Source organism: Triturus cristatus, chromosome 8 (assembly GCF_964204655.1).
Source record: "Triturus cristatus chromosome 8, aTriCri1.1, whole genome shotgun sequence".
NCBI classification, from domain to species: domain Eukaryota; kingdom Metazoa; phylum Chordata; class Amphibia; order Caudata; family Salamandridae; genus Triturus; species Triturus cristatus.
In genome coordinates, this window is record NC_140591.1 from 1,430,476,860 (window position 1) to 1,430,502,662 (window position 25,803).

The window sequence follows — 25,803 nt, forward strand, 5'->3', positions numbered from 1 at the left end:
TATCCCTTTAAAAATGTTTCTCGCCTACCACTGTAGGGCCTGTGTGTGCAGCTTTAAACTGCCATTTTGACACTGGCAAGTTAACCTACTTGTCAGGCCCAATAATTCCCTTTTATTACATATAAGTCACCTCTAATGTTGGCTGCAGGCAGCCCTATGGGCAAGGTACAGTGTATTTAAATGATAGGACATGTACTTTTAAGTTTGCACATCCTGGTAGTAAAAAACTGCTACATCAGTTTCTCACTACTGCAAGGTCTATCTCTCTCATAAGTTAACGTTGGGATTGCCTTAAAACATCGTTTAAGTGTAATTTTCACTTGGGAAAAGATCAAGATTTGGAGTTTGGTGACTCTGGTCTCACAATCACAACTTATGGTAACGTCAGATTTTAAATTGTAAGTATGAAAATGCCACTTTTAGAAAGTTGCCATTTTCTTACTTTACGTCAAGTACAAAGAGAGGGGCCGCTCAGACCAAAGGGACAGGCACCTGAATAAGACTTAAAAGTCAAATACATAATTCCCTTCAAGTTCACTTATCTTGAATCCGCGGGAAATCGAAACGCGTATAAATTAAATTTAATAAAAACATTCAATTAAAATATGCATCGTATTACAGTTAAAAACAATGATCTTTAAAAACATAAATCTAACAGATGTTGTAATATAAAAATAAAAGAGACAATACAAAGACAATCAAATGTGTCATAGAGAAGTTAATTGGTGAAAATACATAGAAACATCACATAGCAAAAAATAAATTCTTTGTCAAGATGTGGTTCTGTGTTACACAAATTTAATCTTAAAGCACAGTGAACGCAATGCACCACAGTGTTAAGCATGCTGTCTTTTCGTTTCCTCAGCAAACCTTTTGCTCTGCAATCTGTGCTGCTCCCCTACACCTCACCTTCCACCTTCCACATTTTCCCACAGTGTATGGCATGACCCAAACTTCAAACCTTCAGCAATGATCCTTTGGTTTGAGGTGTTCTTTTCAGATCCTTCAGCATATCACCAGTGCAACAAAGCATATGTCTCTCATAAAAACCCCATCCAATGGCTTGGTTGTCCATGATCCTATATCCAACACCTCGTCCACATGACAATTGGCTAAACTGTCATCCTGGAACCCCGAGCTTCAATTACCTCGCCACATGCCAGTTAGACACTGTTAGAAATTGGGTTGCTGGTTTGAGGTGGGTGAAACCCTACTCAAGCAGCAGCCACATTTTCTGTCAGGGTGACGTCACAAGCAAACCTCAAATTAAACTGTGCTTACCCCTCTGGTAGCTTGACACAAAGGAGTCAAGCTTAATTAGAAGCAATGTGTAAAGCATTTATGCAGCATTTCAAACAGTAATTGAGTGAAAACAAAACACAAGAAAAATCCCACACCAATTTAGATACAATGAGTAGAATGTTAATAATTATTTGACACCAAAATGACATAAATTCAATCAGTAGCACTGAAGATATGCAATTTTAAAGATTTAAGTGAATACCGTGCTTGGAAGCACAAAGTGCCAACAGTCGAGCTGGACCGGGACAAAGTCACAAGTTCAGGCCAACAGTGATGGAGCATGGGCCAGATACAGGAACCAAGTTAGGCCCACTGAACAAGAGTACCTTAAATCCTGGTTTCGGAGCATTATTGGATTTGTCGCCCAGCGGCGGTTCAAGGAGCTGCGAGGCGACGATACGCAGTCCTCCATCATCATCGAGAATGCTGTTAACTATGGACTTTCAACTCGAAGTCCTTTATCGAAGGTGTGTCGTGCACCAGCAGTTCTGTAGAAGCTGCAGGGTTGTGATGCGGAGTCCTGTGTTTTTGTCGAAGAGTCTGTCAACGAGGGGCTTGCGAATCAAAGTCCTACTTCAGAGTTGCATCACGCACTGGTGGTTTCGAAGTAGCTGTAGGGCTGAGATGCAGAGATCTGCATCATCGGTGAGGAGGCCATCAATGATGCAGGACACAGCGGTGGTTCCGAGAAGCCTGCTGGCTCTTATGTGAGTCCTGCATTGGGGATTGATCATGCAGCGGTGGTTACGAAGCAGAGCTGAGAGAAAATGCATTGTGTTGCACCATTTCTGCCCACAGGACTATAGCTAGGCTAGCAGAGCTCTCTTAGGCCCACATCTAAGGTCCTAAGACTCTGATGGCACCACTTGGGGGCCCAGGGGACAGGACTCAAAGCCTACAGGCAGAGTCTGGGTTATGGGTTCAATGTGGTGGGAGCCTTTTCTGTCTTTGAGGCTCTCAACAGGAGGTCAGCCAACTAGCCCTTTAAGTCTCTCCGATTTTTCTGAGTTCAAGATGCAGGGCCAGTCCTTTCACTCAAGCAGCATGGCAGCAGCCCAACATAGTTCAGTACTCCTGGTAGAACAGCAGAGCAGTCCTTCTGAGTCTTCCATAGGTCCAGAGGTGTACTGAAGAGCTGGATCTGAGGGTCTGTTATTTATACCTTGTGCCCACTTTGAAGTAGGAGTATGTTCCGCTACTCTCGAGCTGTTTTGAATTTCCTGCCTCCCTTCCCTGGCTGCAGCTTTTCTGAGGTCATAAATGAGTAGTGTCAAACCCTGTGTGAGTGTGGACAGGCAGAGCCTTTGTGATGTGCAAGTGTGATAGGTGACAGCTCCTACCCCTCATCATGTCAGAGATGGCCTATGCTTCCAACACCTTTGCCTCACTGTCTCGGAGCACTAAACAAAGACCAACTGCCAGCTACACCTAGTCATGTGATCCAGGATACAGGTAGAAGACACCAAATTGTTGGGACAAGAAAATGCTAACTTTCTAAAAGTGTCATTTTCAGAATTGTGATTTAAAATCTCACTTTACCAGTAGAGAGGGCTTTAAACTGTATGCCTACAGGGCATCTATTCCTCCCGCCACCTCCTGTGGCGAATAGATAGGGTATAGCCCTCCCGCGCCCCTCCATCATGTTCCTTTCCTTACACATGGAATCTTCACATAATGCCAGGGACTCACTTCGAATGTTGGAGTGGCATGAGGGATACCCACAGACTATGGATAACTGATTAGGAACGTGAGAGATCTTGCAATGTGCTACTGTTCATGGTTTTTTATTTAGTGTTTTCATGGCTTGCTTCTCCTGCCTACTGCTGTAACCTGTGCAGGGATCCTTGATTCTGTTTTTACTGGTTGAGATGTGCTTTCCTGTTGATTTCTCTATCCTAACATTGTAGTACTGAAAATATTTGGCAGGAGTACCACTATTGATTATTGTACTACAATACAAAAGTTGTCAATAAAAATATTTGAAAAAAAGTTGACTTTTAGTTACAATTTTTTAGATTCCTACCTGCTTCCAATTGAAAGTTATCACTTATTAAATAAAATAAGTTAACCCAATGTTGTCCTATGGGTGAACTCTAAATAAGGCCCTAAGTATGCAGCTTTAAGAAAATGCCCTGCTCACCAACTGCTTTGTATACCTGAGGCAAGACGTAATTGTGAAAGAAGTGAGGCTAATCATAATGCACCCACCGAAGAATAGTGAAGTCCCTCTGAAAGACCATTCTGAGGAAACCACCTGAGCCGAACAACTACCTGTTTTATATGAGCCTTTAAATGTTTTACATGTTCAAGTAATTGGTACACCATGGCAAGGAGAGTTGCTAAATATCCTTAATGTATATGTTCCTCTAGGCCATAGGGTGAACAATGTATCTATATTTAAATTCCTGGTACACACATTTCAGCAGACTAGGCATTCTATTAGTCACCAAGTTTGTTATAGCATATTGATATAATACTTTAATATTGCACCTACAAAATATCACTAACTAATGTAATACATTAGGAGGAAACAACATGAGGTATCCTGGAGCCAATAGTGTGCTGGAGCAGTAACATCAAGCACGGAGAAATGTTTTGTATCTCTGTTACTAGATGGTAGTTTATCTTTCTGAAATGACCAAACCAGCCCAGATACCCCAGCCCACAAAACATAGATATTTGGAAAAAGATCAAACTTAATTGGTTATATTTTGACCAGTATAGAAGGCTGGGCTCTGGTTCTAGATACAGGTGTGAATTCATGTGGAAAGCGACCACGACCAGCTAGCCACTAAATGTTTTCATGTTGAAATTGACACTGCCGTGTTTCTGAAAGTTGTGCCAGTCATTCACCATCCTGAAATCTTCTAGCAAACAAGAAGAGTAGTCAAATTGTGTCTGGAAAACTATAATAGGTTGACACCACTATTCATATACGTATTGGCAGATAAATGTTGAGGCATACTTACAGGTATAGAAGGCAAAGAGGGGATAATGTTGAGCCTACCTGAGCAAGTAATTGAAAACCTGTCTACCTATTGGTCCACCTCAAAGCCACCAAGAAGTCATAATGTCCACTAAACACATGAGCGGTTCAACGAAGATTGCTAGATAATGAAGCATAAGCTCATACAATCCCTAATAGCACATCACCATTGTAGTATCAATGGAATTATCTTCATTTAGTTAACCAAAATACTATAAGAAATTGATACAAAACTAGAAGCTCAGCAGGGCATATAGTACAAGTTAAAATAATCATCTGCTTATAGAAACCTCCAGACTCTAGAAATGGAGGACCTGTGCAATTTAATTTTAGGCTATCAAAAGCCAACAGAGACATCTGGGACAAAAAGTAAATTTCCAATTGCAGCTGGCTTCCTCCCTTGAAGTGAGATTACTTAAAAACAAAAAGAAATGCTATGGCCTAAATGTTTCTATACAAAATAAATAAAGGTATTTTTCTGTGCTTTTGAAATTAATTGGGTGCCACTCTTAGATTTTCCCACAGCCAGAAATTTGAAAGAGTGTTCTACAATAAATAGGTCTGTCACCACAAGGGGTCATTATTATATTTCAGGCATAGGAATGACTCCTCCACCTTCTTTGCCTTTGTCCCTGAAAGCATTTCCTATGCCAGCTATTTGCAGAGCTCAGCATTTACTATGCTTAGATCAGGTTTCTGTTACGAAAATTTAAAATGAAATTACACACCAGTTGGTAAATGTTTTCTGGTGAATTTTTCAGTTGATATAAAGTTAAGGATAAAGCCTGTAGGGACACTGAGGGGTGAATGACTATTGAACCACTTAGACAATAAGGGCCCTGCAGGAAAGAATGTGACTGCCAGTCATAAGATAGCATGTCTACTGGCAATATGCCAGAAATGTCGAAGACCATAAATTGCAGAACATTACAATAATACCTTTCCGTGATCGTAGGCCTCAGCTGGTGGAATACATTTGTATGAGGGTATGTTCCATCCATATAAGTGGAAGTATACACTTGAGTATAGGCAGGTACTTCCACGTTAGGATCAGCCTGTGGAGGGCCATTCTGAGCCGCTCAGACATAAGCATACTGGCTAGTGACTCTCTACCTTTATCAGTATTGGCCCATTTAAGAACTGTCCCTACCATTGGTCATGATTAATTTTTGTAATTCATTTGCTAAGGAAGATAATGTTCTGAACCATGTTGAAATGTTCCTCAATTAAAGAGACACACATGTTGCTATTATTAGCACAGTACTTCAATGAAAAGGTCAAGAAAGAAACAATGAACATAAGCTAATTGGAGGCTTCATCACACATTATGTTTTAGTACTCCTGTAGTACTAGTTCATGTCCTCCTAAATGCTGTTCACATAGCTACAGGCTTATATATTGACTTAAGCTGGTTCTATCTCTTATGTACACAGTTTTCAATTGGGAGTGCGTAGTACACCACATAGATAGTCCTACATTTTAGGTGTAAATACAGCCAAAAAATGTAAGCCTTTCAAGCAAATCAAGTTACATTCACATCTACTCCAGTAGCACTACAGCGCTAACAGTCTCACAAAAGTTTCACACTTAAACTAATGGAGGCAAGGAGTAAAACTACTCATACAAAAGCATACTAAAAAAATAGAAATAAGTAAAAGGAAAAAATGGTCATGTAAATGTAGACACTAAATACACCTAATTTTATCACAATGTACAAAATATTAAAAATAGAGTAAAGAAAATAAATTAAGTACACTTATACATAGTCACATGACTGTACCCATTGTAGATACCTACACAAATCATGTTGTAAAAATTTAAAGATAACAGACATTGTAAATGAAAGTATGTAATTTGTTAACAAATTATAAAACAAAAGACCGATTAAACCTCTAATACTACCAATCAATGACTCCTAACATGTCCCGAGCATGCACATGCACACCTCACAACTGTAGTTGATGTTTGGTGTCTGCAACTTCTCGCAGTAGAAGGTGGAGATGACACCCAACTCCATGTCTCTACATGTTTCTACAGAACTACAGGAGGTGAATTTACACCAAAAATACACTCATGAAGTTACTCGTTGATACTTTGGGCCTCAATACGATGCCGGCAGGACATGCGTCAGACCAACTTCATAGCGGTCCCACCCACCCAAATTATGATGCGACCGCCGTGTAGGCCATTGGAATCATAACTTTATCCATTTCAGCTTGTGCTGTTGCCCAAAAAGGGCAGCAGCACAAGTCACAATGGAAAAACTTATTTTTTTAAACATCCATGCTCCATATGCCAGGCACAATGTGGTGCCTGGCACAAAGGGCATTGATGTTTGGGGGCACCACTGGTGCCCCCATGGGCCTATAGCGGAGGCCCACAGGGGCCATAGTAGGGCCCCCAAAGTCTGATTCTGGCTACCTTTTCATGGCAGTCGGACCACCATGAAAAGGCAGTCAGAATGAGGCATCGTAATCTCTATAGCGGTGCCTGAACAGGCACTGCCTCTATTGTTGGATATTACATTCCAACCGATGGTCTGACGAGCTCCTTGACCTCGTCGGAAGCGTCGGTAGGTCCCTCCGCCAGCTGCCTCAGACTGCCGTGCATCATAGTGCGGCAGGCGGACGTGGCACCCAATATTGGACAGACCGCCACCGACAGGCCGTGGGTGGCAATTCATCCTACATCATAATTGGGCCATTTATGTTACATTTTGAGTCTTAAATATCCTATCATCTCTCGTAATTTGTTTGGGACACATACTCCTACTGAAGATACCTTTTTGTCTAAAGTTGCTGAAGTGGTTAGGAGTAGATGAAACCCTATGTGAGAGGAAATTTTCGCCCACAGATTTACAGATTTACCTTTTAGAATTGGGCCCATAGTAAAGAGATGCATCCCTTGCGTTCAAATTGTAGGTTGAACTACCCTTTCAGTAGTTGCCGTTTAGAATTTCTTCATAATTTTACATTTATAATAGCATGATATGAATTGCTCTTCACTTGAATCAATTACATTCTGTAAGCATTCAACATTTTAAATGTTGCTTTAATCTGTTTTGATTACCAGCATATTCTCCACCAATGGACAATCATGTAACATCTGGAAACAATGGCACTTTGGAGTACAAGACTTCACTCCCACCTATATCCCCAGGACGATACTCTCCAATCTCAAAGCACATGCTCGTGGAGGATGACTACACCAGGTCAGATATAATTATTTGCTTTTAGCAACTGCAAATAACTGTTAAAACTGGGTAACAAATGCAGTGCATGAAGGTTATACACAGACTCCATGTCACATTGTACTCAAATGAAAGGACTTGATATTAAAGTTTCCCCATCTGCCTCTCAGTCAGATATAGTGGTAGCAGGTTCAATTTCTTCTGTTTTCTGTAAGCTGCATGCTTGTCAAAAAGAGCCACTAATTACTCTATGCATGTGATTGTGTAGGCAGTGGCAATATGGCCACATACTGTGCCCTACTTACTTCATTGGAATCCTTGATTTATTTTATAAATACTGCAGAGACCAAGAGCTATGGTAGAGTATTTTTGAAGCTTAGTAAAAATAATTACATTTTCACATCTGTTTTACTCTATATTAAGATGGTGTGAACACGTGGTCTTCAAAGTAAACAAATGAAAAACATTTTGAGTACATATTTCAAATGAAAAAACTCTCCTATTGCCACAGTGGTATTTTATTGGCCACCTTATATGAAATGTTGAGTAAATCTGAACAATTCCTTATGAAATAATTTTAACAATGTCTCTTTCAACTACAATATACTCAATTAAATCTTTTTTAGTTGAAACATTAATGTCCTTGGTTCTGAGTCCACTCATATCAGATTTAAAATTGGTGAATGAATGGTTGTCATGTTGGATATTTTTTTCTTAAATTACATTTTTTTTGCTTTTGCCTGTGATATATTTTTTTATTTTCTTGGTAGTAGATTTTAAGGCAGAAACCTGGAAGGCGAATCTCCGACGAGCAGGGCTTGATGTAAAGATGCACTTCTTGTACTGGGATTTAATCGCATTTCAGGATAAAACGTCATGTCTTACTTTTGAACTCTAAGAAGAATATCCAGAGTGCTGTGTGTTGCTGAGAAGCAAATTTAGAACAATGCGATTTGCCCATGCAATAGTATGTTTTATAAGGGTCTCTTTGTTGCTTATCGAATTAGACAGCTGTTTACTACTATAACCTATGAATTGATATGGACGTTGTTTCACTCTGAGCCATAAAATAAAATTAATGTAGGTCACAAATGTCAAAATCTTTGTTAATGCACTGGGGCGGCCATAATAGGACTCCGAATAATATACTTGAACTGCAGAATTGCCTTTTAGGGAAACCATTTTGAAACTTCCCAGCACAGAGCATAACTATGGTGCAATTGCAATCCTTTAAATACTTTTTTTATTGGTACTAGCTGCATGAATTCTTTGGAAATGTGGTTTAAAGTAGGCTGGTGATGTGTTCCTCTGAAATGTTCTTTTAAAAGAGGTTATGTGATTGTCATTGTCACAGATATTGAGTGATGTGTAACAAAGCAAAACAATGATTGCATCAAGTTATACCACTAGTTCTTGATTGTAAACATGTCCTATGTTAATGCTGTATTTCAATATTTGCTTGTATATTTGAAACATTCTTTCATCTTTCTGTTTACCTATATGGTCAAATGCCCGTCTTGAAAATTATGTTAGTTAAAGCCGTTATAACAAGCATGGTGACTTCAAAAAAGGCACATTTTTTATTGATCTTTTTTGTTTACTTTTGTAACAAGTTATTAAATACAAAATAAGAGGCACTTTTAATCATAAGTAGGACATTTTGTAACAAAGATGAAAAAGGTTTATTAACATTGATGGCTAATCAGAGGAAGGATTTTGTTGTATTGACAAATGTCACTAGTATTGTAACTCAATCGAGAATGGTGCATATACTTAAAAAAACATTTTCTCTAGGACATAATTTGGGTTCATTGTATCACTTAATACTGAAAGGAACACTAATGTAACACTTGCAATATTCACTAAAAACCTATTTCATGATCTCGCTCTCTATCACAGCGAGTAAACTTTGATCCCATAATTCTTAAAGTATAAATCTATGCATATGAGTATTTACCATAAAAGATAGCAAACTCCCACAACGATAAAGGTTCATGCATATGAACATTGTCTAAAGTATCTGAATGAAAATTATAGGTTATACTAAGCATTCGGTATAGTGATTTCAAAACATTTTCAGCAATCATAACTACTAGCCTTATTTAGTAGTTAACATACACAAAAGGTGCTTTGAATGTAGTGCTTTGGCATCGAGCACATTCAGTGTTACTGTAGCACTTTGGTCTGAAGTCATTGTTGATGCCTTGTAAGCCATAGTTCTATCATTCAACAATTTAATTATTCTGAGACATCCAATCCCCCTAGCACCAAGCCAGTGCAATGGACACAAATAATATACTGATTTTTTTTGTCAGATTTTTAAAGAAGATTTTGTATTCATATAACAAAGGTCAGAAGAATCATTGCAACTTTACTTTGCTCTTTCATTTCTTTGTTAAAAAAAGAGTATTGAAACATTAAATGCTGTAAAAAGCTTAAAATTATGTGTACAGTTCCACGTTCATCAGATTGCAATAGAATTTAATGAGCAGCAAGCAAAAAAGAAAAGACATTGTCTTAGCCTAAACTTTGTCTTTATGGTGCCATAAGGAGTTTGTAACTGTGCCACATCATCACTTTTACTGTAATACAAATGTAATGAATCCTGTTAGCTAATCTTTCATAAGGACATAATTGTAGGTCAACATGAACTGCAGGTGGTTGATGATGTGTGTGATTTTGCACCATAAGTGTTCTTTATACTTGGTTTTGTATTCTGTACCTGAGTTATACAATTAAAGGAATTTTTTTATTTGTACACACACCGTTGTCCCAAAATGGTATTTTTTTTAAAGGCATGCTGATTATTTGAATTGAACCTTAATACATTCCTGTGTACTGGCATGCCGCAAATAGTTGTCCTGATTTATTTGTAAAACAGTTGAATAGAAGAATATATGCTCATTTAGGTTTTCAAAAGTTCATAATATATTGCTTTTGGCTGCTTTCAAACTACTTGAGACATTGCAAATAAGCACAAGTTGAAACGTATAATTTCAGGAGACGCAAAAAGTCAAAGTGATGAGTGTATAGATTGTGGGACAAGTGTGTAAGAAAGTCTGGCACACTGGTGAGCTGCATATATTTGTGAAAAGTAATAAAGGAAATACATCACATTGTCTACCTGATCCTCCGATTTCTCACCTTATTGGTGCGCAGACTAACCTTTCTTTGTTTCATACCTTACGATGCATGTTGATCACCACTCTTTGGACATGTGTTTCCTTTTTGAAATGCTGATTAGGAATGGTATTTTGTTCCTTACCAAATACAGGCAGCTCCCATAAACTAATTTGCCCTGAGTTCAATTCACACATCTACACCACTCCAGACCTCATAGGTTTGCCCCCACCACACATTGAGAGACACTTTGCATGTTAGGGACCCGTGAGCTCCTTCTTGCTCTTGGTGGCTCAAAATTCACCAGATCTGTGGCATACAAACAGAGATGCCCCTTGATTAAGCCCGGTCAGTATGTCGCAGTTTTAACCAGGATGACAGACCAGGGGAATAAAAATGCATACTTAAGCGGCAGCCACTTTCTGGCTGAATGAGTTAAATAGACCAGAATTGAACATGTGGTTTCTAGAATAAGTTGAGCAATTTTAACCAAATCAGAAGGCTGAAATGTTAACACATTTACTTTCTGGGTATGGTTTTGAACTGACAATTTCAAAACCTGGAACCCACCACCCTAATTCTAGCAAACTAGCTCTGCTCACAGGGCCTGATGTATACATTACCATTCTGAAAAAGTGGTTGCTAATTGCGCACTGACTTTTTGTGAATGGAAACTAATTTTGTGAACTGACCTATCTACTAATCACTTTGTTCACAAAATTCCAAATCATAGTGGGTCGCCAGCCAACTAACCTCATCAATATTCATGAGGCAGGTCACAAATAGCAACTCAGTACAATTAGATACCAGCACAAGGATGGCGGCCTACTGGCATCAGCAGACCACTGTGTCTGTAATTGCACTGTAATAAAGTAAACATTTTTTTCTTTAAGTGCAATCCATATTCCTTAATGGAGACTGGGCTGCATTTGCGAAGAAACATTTATTTTTTTATTTAAGTTTGTTTGGGAGTTGGAAGTGGTTGCCTGGTCCACTGCCTACTCACCAACAAGATATCTTTTTACACTCAGAAAGCAGAAGGGGTCTCAAGTGAACACCTTCCTATTTGTTAATTTGTTACCACTCCAACTCAGGAATCTGTAACTTTCCAATGTTTTTTGACTGGATAACGGTCAGAAAATATTGATTCATACCATCATGAATTGCTATTTAGAAGACATGACCTAACATTTCCCCTTCTACATAATGGTTCATTATGCCTTTTTAAAACTATTTTGTTATTGGGAAAATTTACTCAATCACAAAATAGTTTTTTTTTTACTTTTATATATAATTTTTCAGTAAATACATATAGTGAAGCCAATCACCATAATTGCAGAATTCTTTTTTTCACCCATGTGGTACAACAGATTACCCAAAGAAAGAAAGACTATATACAAGGACAAGAGACATAGGCAAAAGGAGAAATATAGAAGACAGGACTTTTCGCAAAAAAAGTAATAAAACACATTAGCCACCATAAAACAATACAGGGGAGTGACAAATACAATAGATGGCAACAGGACATGTGACTAATCTGTTGTTTCAACATCCAAATTGCAGTCTTTGTAACTGCAAAATGCTTTGTATATCAAGCCCTAAGTCTGATGTGTGTTTGGAGATTTGATCAAAACTATTAAACGCTCAATCTGAATAAGACTTGTTTGTTGAGCCACTAGGGACTCAATATAAACAGATGTGAAATATTACTACAGAAATGACAATTTCATGACGGAGAAAAATCAGTGTTGTTTTCCAAAAGATTTTCTGAAAAAGTAACATGTTTCTAAAACTAAATATACAACTGGTTACTTACCCTTAACGAGCCACCAACATAGAAAAGCTTTAGCAAGGCTTTCACACATTTAATTTGTTTAATGAGTATAGATTTTTATTACATTGACAATGAATGCGTATTTAATTTGTTGTATTGAGTAAAATATGTTTTTTTGTGAGTATTGAGGTCATTGGAGACACCGATTGTAAATTAAATACAGAAAACATTATTTGGTTAAATGTGATATTTGTTCACTGGATTTTAGATAGCAAAATATATTTTCTGTTAAATTTTGCTCTATACCGAAATTCATTATATTTACATGAATGTTATGTCAATCTTATTGTATTAGTTCATTTCGGTCCACTTTTTATCATTTTGTGGTTTGTTTTCAAATCAAAGGTTCAGTCCTAAGTCACACCCTCCCCTCTCCGCTTATTTTGTCACCTTTGGCTTCACAATCAAATGCATTTCTTCTCTCAGACGAACTTCCATTGTGTTGATCCTTTTCAGTTGTCGCTTCCATTTATTCTATGGTTCATGACTGCCTTGCAAACCAACGGCTAAAATTGGGCATACTGAGAAGGTCAAGCTTACAATGAGGTGATCTATATTGTCATTGTAGCTTTAGGAGTAAGAAGGGACAACAAAACTTTGCTAAGCCAATAGACCTGTTGTGCATTTTTGATTATTAGGCAGACCTGTAAATGTAGGAACGGAGTGGCGAAGGCACAGGAAGTGGGAAGGAGAGCAAGGTAGTTGATGGAATTTGGAGCAGAGCAGTAAGAGCTAAGGTCAATGCGGATTGCTGGTGCTAGGCCTGTATTTCTACAAGTTGTAAACTGAAGAAGTGGGTTGATGCCACTAGCTAGTCCATTCTATATTTCACTAAGGATCCAAACTATGTCTGTGAAAGGGTTGAGAACCCAAGGCAGGTAGAGCTAAGCAGTCCAACGCAATACCTAAAGGATTGTGCATGGCCCTGAGACTACCACTTCTACCGCTTTGCCTCTCTGGTCCACCCACCTAGCCCAGTGCCCCAATTCTTGTCAATGGCTCTAGCTCAGCCATAAACCAACCCTTCTTTAGAGATTTCCTGATCACTTTTCCATACTCATTCAGTTTTCACAGGCATCATGTAGGCTTTCTAGGAGGAATTCAGCCAGTCGGAGCTTGCCACCATATAAAGAGTCACACTGTTCTCATGTCTTTATGAGCCAATGTACCCCTTGAAAGCAAATACTGTGCCATCTAACTCTCACTAAAATATGATACTGGACTCTACCATTTCAAGACGGATAGTGTGACACCCCACTCTTCCTCAGCGATATTGCTGTACCTGCTGTAGGAAGATTGCAATATAAGGCAGACAGAGTAACAATGTTAGGTCTCCCTGGCCCCATCAGCTTTATTATCAAGAAGGTTAACATGGCAGCCATTTTCGAGTGGTACTGGTCCTTCACAAAATAACATCAGACACTCTAGATGTACCATCTGCACCATGCAGGAGTGAAAGTCTGATAAACAGTGGGATGTAATTACCACTATAAGTCGGGTCCTTCGTCCTTAGACCAGAGAGTTGAAGGCTACAAATCCGGTGCCCCTCGTTTGCGAGAGATATTTGTTCCTAGAATACAGAAAAGCAACTACAAGAGTTTGCAAATGGAAGACATTTGTCACAAACACATTGGTGCTTCCGAGCGTGGAGATGGAGAAATAGGACATGTACTCCATGAGGAAGGATATAATAGGTGGGCTGTGTGGAGTTTTGACATCCTTGTACCAAGATGCCCGCTGAGAATCACAGTGGCTGACCTCCGCAGTGCAGTTGCATAAAGTGCCTACTTGAGGATCACGACACAGCTGAGAGGGGGAGAGACTTTCTCATTTAAATATTTGTGATATTACCGGAACAAACCCACTTTCTGTATGAGTGGTGTGTTGTGTGGTGAAATGAGGCAAGCAAGGCAGCTAAAGCTATCTATAGCCAGACTCAAAAACGACATGTGTTGATGGTGAATGCTTTTGGGCAGTCACCACAGGGATTAGTTACTGGAAGACAATTTTGTATTCATGTTTACCTTTTGACTTTGATAAGATTACTATAAATAAAAATATATTGAAGTAAATGAATGTTTCTAACATATTTTCAAATCCACGTATGACATGCTACCACTAGTATGAGCCAAATCATTATTTTGTAGATTATTGACGAGGTGTGTAATGCAAATTCAAGTGAACTTTCAAGTTCATCATTATGCTCACTAATAGTCTCCTCGCCCTCTGTTCCTGCTCTTTCCCCCTTTAAGGCAGTAGCTACGGGTGGAACAGGTCTTTATACATGAAGAAACAATATAGGAAGATTTCATTTCAATCTTCTCGCAATTGAACATACTTTTTAAGAAACCTTCCAGTCTATAAAAATACTCCATGAACTAATCAATTTGTTCTCAGGTTTCACTGAAAAATATAACAGCTGAAAAGTAAAGTAGTAGAAGGCTACTAATAAAATATTACCCAATCTTGATTTCTTTGAATATCCTTGAATCCCAATTGCAAAAATATATCTGGCAAGTGAACTCAATATGTCCCTATCTTATGCATGACCATCAACACTTTCACAAACTGTCTACGGAATGCACATTTACAAATGTTTCTGTTGCCGTATTTTAATTTTTGGATGGATAATTCTGCAATTCGATTATAAACATGAAAATGAACAATATGACATCTAACGTATGTCTCCAGACAAATCAACCATATGCATATATGTCTGTTAATTGTGGTATTGATGAATGTTTCAAAAGTACATTGATGACTGTCTGTCATGTTTTGTTTATGGCCATCAGTTGTATTATTCTAAAAGAAAATAGTTTGGATTTTAACTACAGAAAACAATTGTATAAATGTATGACAGGCTAGTAACTTTTTGTATGCATTGAACAGATAATCAAACCTGTGCACTTAGATTGAATCTGATATCTTGTTGATAGTAAGGGAGCAGTGACAGCAATTAAATGATATCCATACCTTTGCTGGAATAAAATGTGGAAGTCCCCATTACCAATTTTGTTAAGGTCCAGCAACTGAATTTGTGTGCTAAGTGTTAATTTACGTTTTTGTTGTTACGTTAAGGTGAAAAATTGAATATGATATCGCTTAATTAAATTTCTACCTTTCACTTAATTGCCAAACGCTATATTGTATTATGTTACCTAATCATTACTTGGAACAAATTCCCTTTGTCTGGATTAACACAAATGTATATATTACATTTTTCACCATAACCCTGTGGATAGAAAATTAATAAGTTCCCTTTCCGTGTTTTGTTGAGTTGCAGCTAGTGCATTTTTGTTCAAAGTGCTAATTTACATTTTTGTTGTTAAGGTGAAAAATTGGACATGTTCTCACTCAATTAAGTTTTACCTTTCCACGTAAATGCCATTGCTAGGTTTTATTATGTTCAATAATTGATATGCACACATTTGCACCTCTGTTTGCACACTTGCAGCTGTGTTTCTGTGATTTATGTTGTTATGTCAATTTGTATAGAGCAGTAATCACCCATGAGGGTACTTAGGTGCTTGTGTAGGTGTGTGGTCCCCTCTGTGTTTATTTGAAGATCCAGTTCTTCTACTTCTTGCAGAACTCAAGATGTGAGGAGGAAGCTCTGATGTGTTGAGGGAGCTTGTTGTATGTTTTGGGTGCGATGTAGTAGAAAGAGCCACCTCCTGCCTTGCTTTTGTGGATGAGAGGAGTATGAGCGAGTAAAAGTGAGGCACGCAATCACTTAATTATGTGCTTAAACATTAGTTGGCGCACACACCTTCTGTTGTGGTTAGCACAGATGCGCATATTACATTTTTCATCAGTTAGGGCATATTTTATAAATCTGTTCAGAACTGAGAATATGCTAAAAACATGTACTAAGCGAATTGGAAGGGATACTTTTCTAATCATGAATGTTGAAGTTTCTTGGAACATATTTACACTGCGTCTGCATCTCAGATATAGTTTTTACCTACTATTAATGTTTCTGGTTGAAAGCATTCATACATTTACCTGATTGAAAAACACTGCTAGGGAAAAATGTAAAATATTAGTGAATGGTGACCACATTTTACAGCTGAATCAATCCAGAAAAACATTCACTATCCCTCACCTATCCATGAATTTGGTGATGAGAAAATTCCAGAAGACGTTTTGTATTTGCAAATCGCTTTCGAAAGGGATGAGACTTCCAAACGTTCTTTTGTTTGAGTTGAACTCAGATAAACAAAACAGATTTCAATGATCTGTACCATAGCTGGAGCAATAAGTTAACTTAGGAAGTAAGTGGAGGGGCATAAGTATCTGGCAAGAACTGATCCTAATGCCATATGACACATTGTCAGCAAAAACTCCAAACAATTTGTTAAACATCCATGTGCTCTGACATAGAACTAAAGAAGCATTTCAATATTTTCATTGTGTGTTTGTGTGTGTGTAAGCCATGCCTTACCCTCTCAAACATCTCAACATAAATGTGGCGAAACAGTGAAGCTTTCATCACATGACTCTTCTTAGCTGATTATGGAGATATTGGTATTACAGGGAGTTAAAACATCTAGGTATCCAGTTTCACATGGCCTTTGCCAATAGGGTGGATCAGTGAGTTAAACACTCAGCTCTAAACAATGTGGGGATCTTCAGATCAAGAATTGCAGTCTCAGTAAGGCTCATTGCCTTCCATCCTTCTGAGGTATGTAAACTGAGTCCCTTACTGGACAATTGGGTAATATCATAACCTGTTATTTAGAGCCACTAGAAACAGCAAATGTTTGATGTAAATTGCAATTTAAAAAGTTACGTTTTTCATTTTTTCGAAAAATATGTAGCAATGTCCCTCACTTCAGCATTCAACTTCGGTAGCATTCCCTTCCATGGAGATTTCTTGTCATACAATTATGCCTGACTATTTACTTGGAAGGGGAAGATAGAAATCAAAAGTTGTTAAAATTTGATAGGCACAAGTGTAGACAACAGACATTGGCAAATCATTCAGGCTCACAGTAGTGCCCAGAGGCCTAATACCTTCAGAAAAGAGATAGGTTACACTTGTTTTAAATAATCAGACATTTGACAGCGTTATAGGTAATGTCATAAAAAAGCTTTTGCAATATAGGTAATGTTTACCTATAGAAAGGCTCGAAACAACAGCCATTGCAACAAATGCTCTCTGGTAAAAAGGACCAATGAGCAGCAATAAACCTCCCAAAGTCAATACAAGCTATCACTCAAATTTCAGTTTTAGGAGTATTTCAGAAATGCAGTCATTTTAGTACAAGTATGTACTTTTCATTTGGGGTATGTAAGCTGAATTCCCACAAATAATTTCTGGAACAAATTAATACTATAGCCTGATACCTGCCTTTTGTTTATAGTAAAAACATGTATGATTTATAACTATAGTCTTTATTTTTACCAAACTACTCACATGCTACACCTACTATACTACTATTACACATGAAGAGATTCTGACTTTTATTTCCACTCACTTCCTTTAAATATTGTGGATACCCATCTTTTGGCTGGGGTGTCAACCAAAATTGCACCAGGGGTAAGCAAAATTTTGTAAACAATGCCTATAATAAACATGGCAACGTTGCAGTAGGACCCAGTTATTCCACGGATGGACAAAGATAAGCCACAAAAGCCCACCATGGGCACCATTATTTCAGTAATTCACACATTACATGTAGAAGTGGCTTCATTAGACAACGATTACTGCTATACCAGGGATGATTACAGATATGCCCAAAGTGCTCACACTATGCCAAGGATGGGTACCCTTATGCCAAGGCCACAGTTATTGAAGGGATAACCTCCAATGTTTCTAGAGTGCACCCCATTTGTCAAGCATGCTAAACAGTACGCCTGGGCATCTTTGATGCTAAAAATAGACACAAATGTGTCATTTGTGCATGCCTTATTCCAGGGGGATAATATGTCAGGGACAGCCAAAATGATGTCGAACATTTCTCCAACATGTCAAGGATATTAGTATATTATTCATTAGGCCAGGGCTGGCATTGTGGTAGAGATAGCCACAAATATGTCAAGTAATCCACCAATAAGCCAAAGAGAGCATCATAACACCAGGGCTACCATTATGCACAGAATAGCCACATCTATAGCACAATGTCACTAATTTGTCAAAGATGGGCCATTTTTATACTAAGGATTGATAAACGGTTATCAAGATTGGCTACTGTATTTCAAAGATGGACCACTATTACACAAAGATAGGCAGATATTTTCTGATAATGCTCATAATACGGCAATGGTAGCCCACTGCTGTCCCAGAGATTGTCTTGAATACCCTGATGTATCAAGAATGAAGGACTACTTGGTCAAGGATAGCTACTACCAATGGTTCCTCCAATAATTTTACTTTGTGTGGCAATATAATGTTGGCGGTTACATTTTTCCGGTCTATGTGTTTATGAAGTGTATGTCATTCATGTGCGCGATTGTGGTGAACAAATTATGTCATCAAAGGAGAGGATTGACCGTGGTGGGGTGGTGTCAGAGGTAAAAGATAGAAGAAGCCTAGTCAATATCAATATAATAAATTGACAGCAAAGGAGAAACAATTGATAACACTTGTACAGTAAGACCCTAAAAAGAGAAAAATGGCCATCCCTGAAGTTTGTGCTTTCCTGCACCATGACCAGCCAAATTAAGCACATGTATGCCTCAAGTTCTGTCTATAAAATTAGTTTTGGTTTTAAGTGGGGGTTTACTTCACACCAGTAACGCTTAATTACATTTACAGAAACAAGCACACACAAAACATCTGCTTTAAGTTAGCATGTTTATTAAATGTTGAACACATTGCTCTTGACGGTAAATAAATGTGTTCGATTGAAGCCAAATTCTTCTGTAGTGTGCCCTTTTTTTATTTTCTTTAGGGGATCAGAATGGTGAAACAGGCAGAGGCTGCATTTTCCCAATTGAGAAGAAACACAAACATGGAACATCTCCATTTGAAGGTCCAATGTCTTGAATACTTAAGCACCTCAGAGTAAGACGCATATAGGAAATAGAACATGTACTACCCAATTGTGCAGTTGTTTTTCTTAATAGAATGAGGTGCTGCCAAATGCCCTGTATTACGAGCACAGGACACATCTGAAAGTGTAGGCAAGTTGTCCAGGTATGCGCTGAATGAATGACATACTTTTTGTATTAAGAATCGTGTGTATAAATGTGTGTTTTCTACAGAGTAAATAACTGTATATGATGTAACCTGCCAGCAGATTTCTGCAACTCAGCAATCATAGAAGGAAGATTTAGTTTCTCTGAGCAAACAATTTGCTTTCTTTTAACACAAAGCATGAAAAGCAACACTCATTTAACTCTGCAAAAGATCAAAAGAACATTATGTCTAGACATGGCAGTTACCAGTTACCATGCTCTTACCTTAAACCTTCCCAATACTGGGAGTGGTCGAACTTTCTCACAAAGGTTGCAATAGCAGTACAAAAAAGCACCGAGTTGTAATCAGGGCATGAGCAAATCATGGAATGTAGCTGTTGTGTGTGAAAGAATCTGTCACTGCTTCTGTCCCGGTTGTGCTTGCTCTGAGTATGACATGTCTGTATGACTGCTGCTAATCTGGGACCAATTCTGTGTGAGATGTACGTACTGCTTAAGCCTGTCATACTTTTCCTGACGTACATTGTACACTGCAAGTTACCTGCGGTGTGCCAGTGCTGTGTATGTAAAGGAGCGTTGCACAGGTCTCAGGCTCAGGTGCACCTACATTTGTAGTGAAACGTGCACTGCTGCTGCTGACTGTACGGCACCGGCATTGTACTGTTTGTGGAGCACATCAAGACATTTTCTCGAACGCCTAAAGACTGGCCATGCCAATACAATGCTTTCTTTTCGATGGGGGATGAGGGCGGAGGGTTTCACCCTCTTAATGTGAATACCTGTGAGCATGGCCAAAGTCATTAGAATGACTTTCATTTAATTTTGATATTTCATCCAATTAGGACCATAGTGGTTTACATCTTTTTAATATTGCCTATTTGCACATCTTACCTCCTGGCACTCGGTGCTTTCAGAACGCGGCGCCATCTTAGGTGAAGGCAGGTCGGCGCTCTAGGCGTCCTACTTCCTGCCTTCATATTCCGGATGCCAGCGCAAGCGCGCAGTAGTTGAATGGTCCCCTGAGGCTTGAGCCGGGAGGACAGAGCTGCTACGTGTGAGTGTGGGGTATTACTGCTACGTGATTTACTTGCATATTTTAAACGTGTTTCTGCTGGTGAGAACTCCTCTTTTAAATCTTTTAAACCCTGGTGTACATCTCTTTAATATTGCCTATTTGCACATCTTACCTCCTGGCACTCGGTGCTTTCAGAACGCGGCGCCATCTTAGGTGAAGGCAGGTCGGCGCTCTAGGCGTCCTACTTCCTGCCTTCATATTCCGGATGCCAGCATGCCGAAGGCGCGCCTAAGGCAAGCCCGTCTGCGCCCGTCCGCGCATGGCCCACGCACAGCGCCAGTCCCCCTGCCTGTTTTCCCCACTAAAATCTCGGATCTGTACATATTCTGCCCCAATGCTCCTTAGTTTGAATAAACTAAAACATTAATTCTAGATGTAGGTGTATTATTCCTGACTTTATTTCGGCCAGTGATACAATATGTTGCTCAAATTGTGGAAGTAATATATTCATACAATACTCAAAGTCGACTAATACCATTCAGCCACTGAACAAAGCAGAACCAGGACATGGAAAAAATAATTCTTTTAAATGTTTGCTAATAAATGTAAGGTCTCTTGTTAAACATAGCACTGAATGTGCACAATTAATAGAAAACGAAGATATTAAGATTGCTTTCATAACAGAGTCATGGACGGATGAGGCCTCAGGCCCTGATATTGTGAAAGCCACTCCCTCAGGCTTCATCTGCCATACCCTTAACAGACAACACAAGAAAGGTGGTGGATTGGCTATAATCTACCACGAATCGTTAACCGCAACCTTTCATAGCTCATCCAATACTGACTGCGAATCTTTAGACTTTTGTTTTTTCTTTTCGTACCAAAGTAACTTTAAGGGTACCTTGGTATACAGACCCCCAGGTCCTAAATCCAGGTTCATAGAACACGCTAGCAGCTGGGTGGAAAACGAATTAGGCGCAAGTTCGTTCTCTATTCTAGGGGACTTTAACTTCCACCTAGAAGCAGAAGAAGACCCCGACACCAGGAAATTAACTGACCTCCTGAATCTAATAGATTCAAATTTAAATTGTTCATGGAGCCACACATAAAGCAGGTCACACCTTAGATGGCATATTTACTAACAATGCACAAGTCACTTTCACTGATACTCTTTCAGTAATCTGGTCTGATCATAAGGCAGTGAAATTCTTAGTATCCCCCATTTCACTAGATACTAATAGAATAATGAACAAACAAACTACGCATCGTCCATGGAATAAAGTAAAGGCCGACAAACTTAATATTCGCTTGGCAGATACCTTTCCTAATCCTACGCTTGATTTGGACGAAGCAGTACTGAATTATTCTAACTGGTTGGATGGAGTGTGTAAAGCTTTGGCTCCCAAAATTAGTCGTCGGAATTTCAGAGTTCGACCATCCACACCGTGGTACTCGCAAGAACTTAGAGACAAAAAACTCCTCTGTAAACACCTGGAAAGATCTTGGCGAAAGAAGTATGACTCACAGGATAAAAAACTCTATAAAGACTCTCTAAATCAATATAAACAAATGCTTCATAAAACCAAACAAGAGTTCTTCACTACTAAAATTAATAAGGCAAAAAACTCTACTAAAGAACTATTCAAGACAGTTACAGTCCTGGCTCTTCCAGCCCCGCCTCCCGTAGAAACCCGTCAAGAACTCTGTGATAATATAGCTAATTCCTTTTTTGGAAAGGTTGATGCTATTTTTACTACACTCGCACACTCCACAAATGTGACATCTGCATCGGGGTTGGTAGTCACAAATGGTCCAAGTGACCACAACACTCTGCTCCACTCTTTTAATTCTGTCTCAATTACTGAGTTGCTAAAATTATTGGAGGACATTAAATCAGGTTCTCCTAATGATCCTTGCCCTCTCTCAATATTAAAATTAGCCCCAGAACCAGTGTCAGCTATTTTAACTTCTATTTTTAATTTAATGTTCGCGCTAGGCTATTTCCCTAAAACATGGAAATTGGCGTCGATGCTCCCGCTCCTGAAAAAAACACACCTGGACCCTAGCGAACCCAACAATTACAGACCTATATCTAGGCTCTCTTTACCCGCAAAAATAGTGGAGAAAATTATGAACCTACAGCTCAGGAAATTCCTGGAAGAAGGTCAGGTGCTAGATCCCACACAATATGGCTTTCGCGGGGGACACAGTACTGAATCAGCACTTCTTAAATCCACTGAGGAGATCAGAGCTACTCTGGATCAAGGAGGAAAGGCAGCAATGATAATGCTTGACTCATCTGCTGCCTTCGACACCGTCCATCATGGTCTTTTGATGGACTGGCTCAATGACATTGGAGTTAAAGGAAAAGCCTGGAAACTTATCAAGTCATTTCTAGCAGATAGAGTACAAACGGTGACGCTAGGTGACTTTAATGCTAAATCCTTCTCCCTTCCTTGTGGTGTTCCGCAGGGATCATCCATTAGTCCTACACTTTTTAACATTTATGTAAAAAATCTGGCCCCCCTGGTAGAGTCCTTTGGGTTCAACCTTACCTCCTATGCGGACGATACCCAGATTGTGGTCTCCCTACTTCCGGGAGGACCACCAAATATAGCATCTGCATTCAAGGAGTGTATGACATCAGGAGGCAGCTGGATGGCCCAGAACTGCCTCAAGTTAAACACTTCCAAAACAGAGGTGATGATTTTTGGTAATGACCCAAATTTCTGGACACCAGTCTGGTGGCCAGGTACTATGGGACCGTTACCGCACCCCAGTAAAAAAGTGAAAAATTTGGGAATCATCATTGATAACAAAATCTCCCTCAAAGACCAAGTTAATTCAGTTGTTTCGGCTACTTCGCATATCTTGCGGTCCTGCAAAAAGATCTTGCCCCTTCTACCCAAAGAATCCCAAAGGATAGTTATATCAGCATTGGCACTCTCAAGATTAGATTATTGTAATAGCCTCTACCTTAATATTCAGGAGGGACTTTTGAAAAAACTACAATTATTGCAGAATGCGGCAGCTAGGCTGTCTCTGGCATTCCCAAACATGCCACCATCTCGGCGGAGATCAAAAGGCTACACTGGCTGCCGGTAAAGAAATGAGTTTTGTTCAAATCTATGTGCATTACACATAGAGCCCTACATAGTATGGGCCCTTCCCATTTGAGAAACCATATTCATTGGTACTCACCCGGTAGAAGCCTGCGGTCTTCAGGGGAAAAACTAGCATTCATTCCAAGGGCAAACAAATCGAACTGGGGTGGGCGAAGTTTTTTAGTCAGCGCAACTAAAGAATGGAACACTCTCCCATTCCATCTCAGAAACACCACAAATCATCTGGATTTCAGGAAGGCCCTAAAAACATGGCTATTCACACGTTAATGCCTCCCACACCCAGTCTCAACTTAAGGATGGATTTTCTTCTATAGCGCCAGGACACCTTCGGGTATTAGTCGCGCTTTATAAATACTAATAACATAACATAACACCTACATTTGTAGTGAAACGTTCACTACTGCTGCTGCTGACTGTACGGCACCGGCAGTGTACAGATTGTGGAGCACATCAAGACATTTTCTCAAACGCCTAAAGACTGGCTTTGCCAATACAATGCTTTCTTTTCGATGGGGGATGAGGGCGGAGGGTTTCACCCTCTTAATGTGAATATCTGTGAGCATGGCCAAAGTCATAAGAATGACTTTCATTTAATTTTGATATTTCATCCAATTAGGACCATAGTGAAAATGGTAAAAATGAAACTGCAAATCCCAGAATACATAGTGTCAGTAGCGGTCTGTGGAGGGAGTTCGGTGGGGCAGTAAGGCGGGGCGGGGGAGGGGCAGGGTGGGGAAATGTAAACACCGGAATATGGATGAACGGAGGTAAGTACACATTTAAATAAATAAAACAAATTTCGTTGCGCGCGCTGCATCGCATTTTGCGATGCAGCGCGCGCAAAGGAATTCGTTTATTTATTTAAATGTGTACTTACCTCCATTCATCCATATTCCGGTGTTTACATTTCCCCACACTGCCCCTCCCCCGCCCCGCCTCACTGCCCCACTGCCCCACCGAACTCCCTCCACGGACCGCTACTGCATAGTGTCCTTTGTTGAAAATCCAGAGCTAGCTGAAAATCGCACTCATGACATAGAGCAGGGTCACTGCTATGAACTTGTAGATCTGTGATCGAGTTTATTGTGCTTCACAGTTCTGAGGTCAAAATGTAAACAAATTATTAGCAAGTGCAGGCTGTTAAATTCCAGAATAAGGCACTCTTGTTTTCTCAGTTATCCAAATAGAGTTCTGGCTTCACTGTTCTCAGCTTTTAACACTGTCTTTCTTATCTAAGTTAGTGTCCCTTGCAGTGTTGCTATGACCTGCTGGTGTAACTTTAGTTTGTGCGAAGAAGAACACTACTACCCACCATTATCTCTGAGCCTGGTGGACATGTTTAGTTTCAGAAATTGATACTTTCAATGGGCAAGAACTGCCAGGCTTCTACTATCAGTACATTTCCTTTGAAAAACCTGCTCTTCAATAGAACATTTCAACATTATAAGATGAAACTGGAAGAATCACTGTCATCTGTTAGCGATTCTTCCAGACGTGTATCCATCTGCACCAGAGGTCTTGCCCCTCTTACTTTGCATCATTCTGAGACCCATGGTTGTACTCCAAGTTTGCCTGGTCTATTCACTCCTGGTGTCTCTATGACAGGTGAGCCTCATGAAATGGTTTGGCCTCTTGTCTAGTTTTGGGGCAATAGGTATTCTGGGCCATGTGTTTTTGGCACTTATATTGTGTTTCTTGTATTCTACATCTTTTTGCATGTTTTATGTTTTCATTGTTTGTTGTTCAGTGTATTAAAGTTGTTGTGGGAGCTATTGTGTGTTGTAAAAAATATGCAAACCTGTATGAGCTGAGGGCAGTAGTAATACTGGTGCAGTCATAAAGGTAGTGGTTAACATCAGCCTCACATAGTAGGGGCATTACAACATCTCAGACTGCTGTAATTGGCAGTGTGGCTTATTCAGGAAAACATCAGTGAGCACACCTCTGCTGGATATATACCTGCGTAAATGATAAAAGGAATCATCACACTGTGTCATCCTGTTAGCTTAATTCACAATGCAGCTCTCCAGTGGCTCAGGGAACATAATGGCAGATGCTGGAATTTTTTTCAGTGGCCAGCACTTGTTC

The 25,803-nt window shown here is 39.4% G+C and overlaps 1 protein-coding gene across 4 annotated transcripts in view; it reads left to right on the top strand.

Annotated features, from left to right (window-relative positions):
* DLG2 (discs large MAGUK scaffold protein 2) overlaps window positions 1-25,803 on the top strand; it is a 4,361,751-nt gene that overhangs the window by 2,807,291 nt on the left and 1,528,657 nt on the right. For all 4 annotated transcript variants that reach the window (XM_085623221.1, XM_085623223.1, XM_085623224.1 and 1 more), the window contains one exon: window positions 7,361-7,499. In XM_085623221.1, the coding sequence (XP_085479347.1) occupies window positions 7,361-7,499 (139 nt within the window). The remainder of the gene's footprint in view (window positions 1-7,360; window positions 7,500-25,803) is intronic.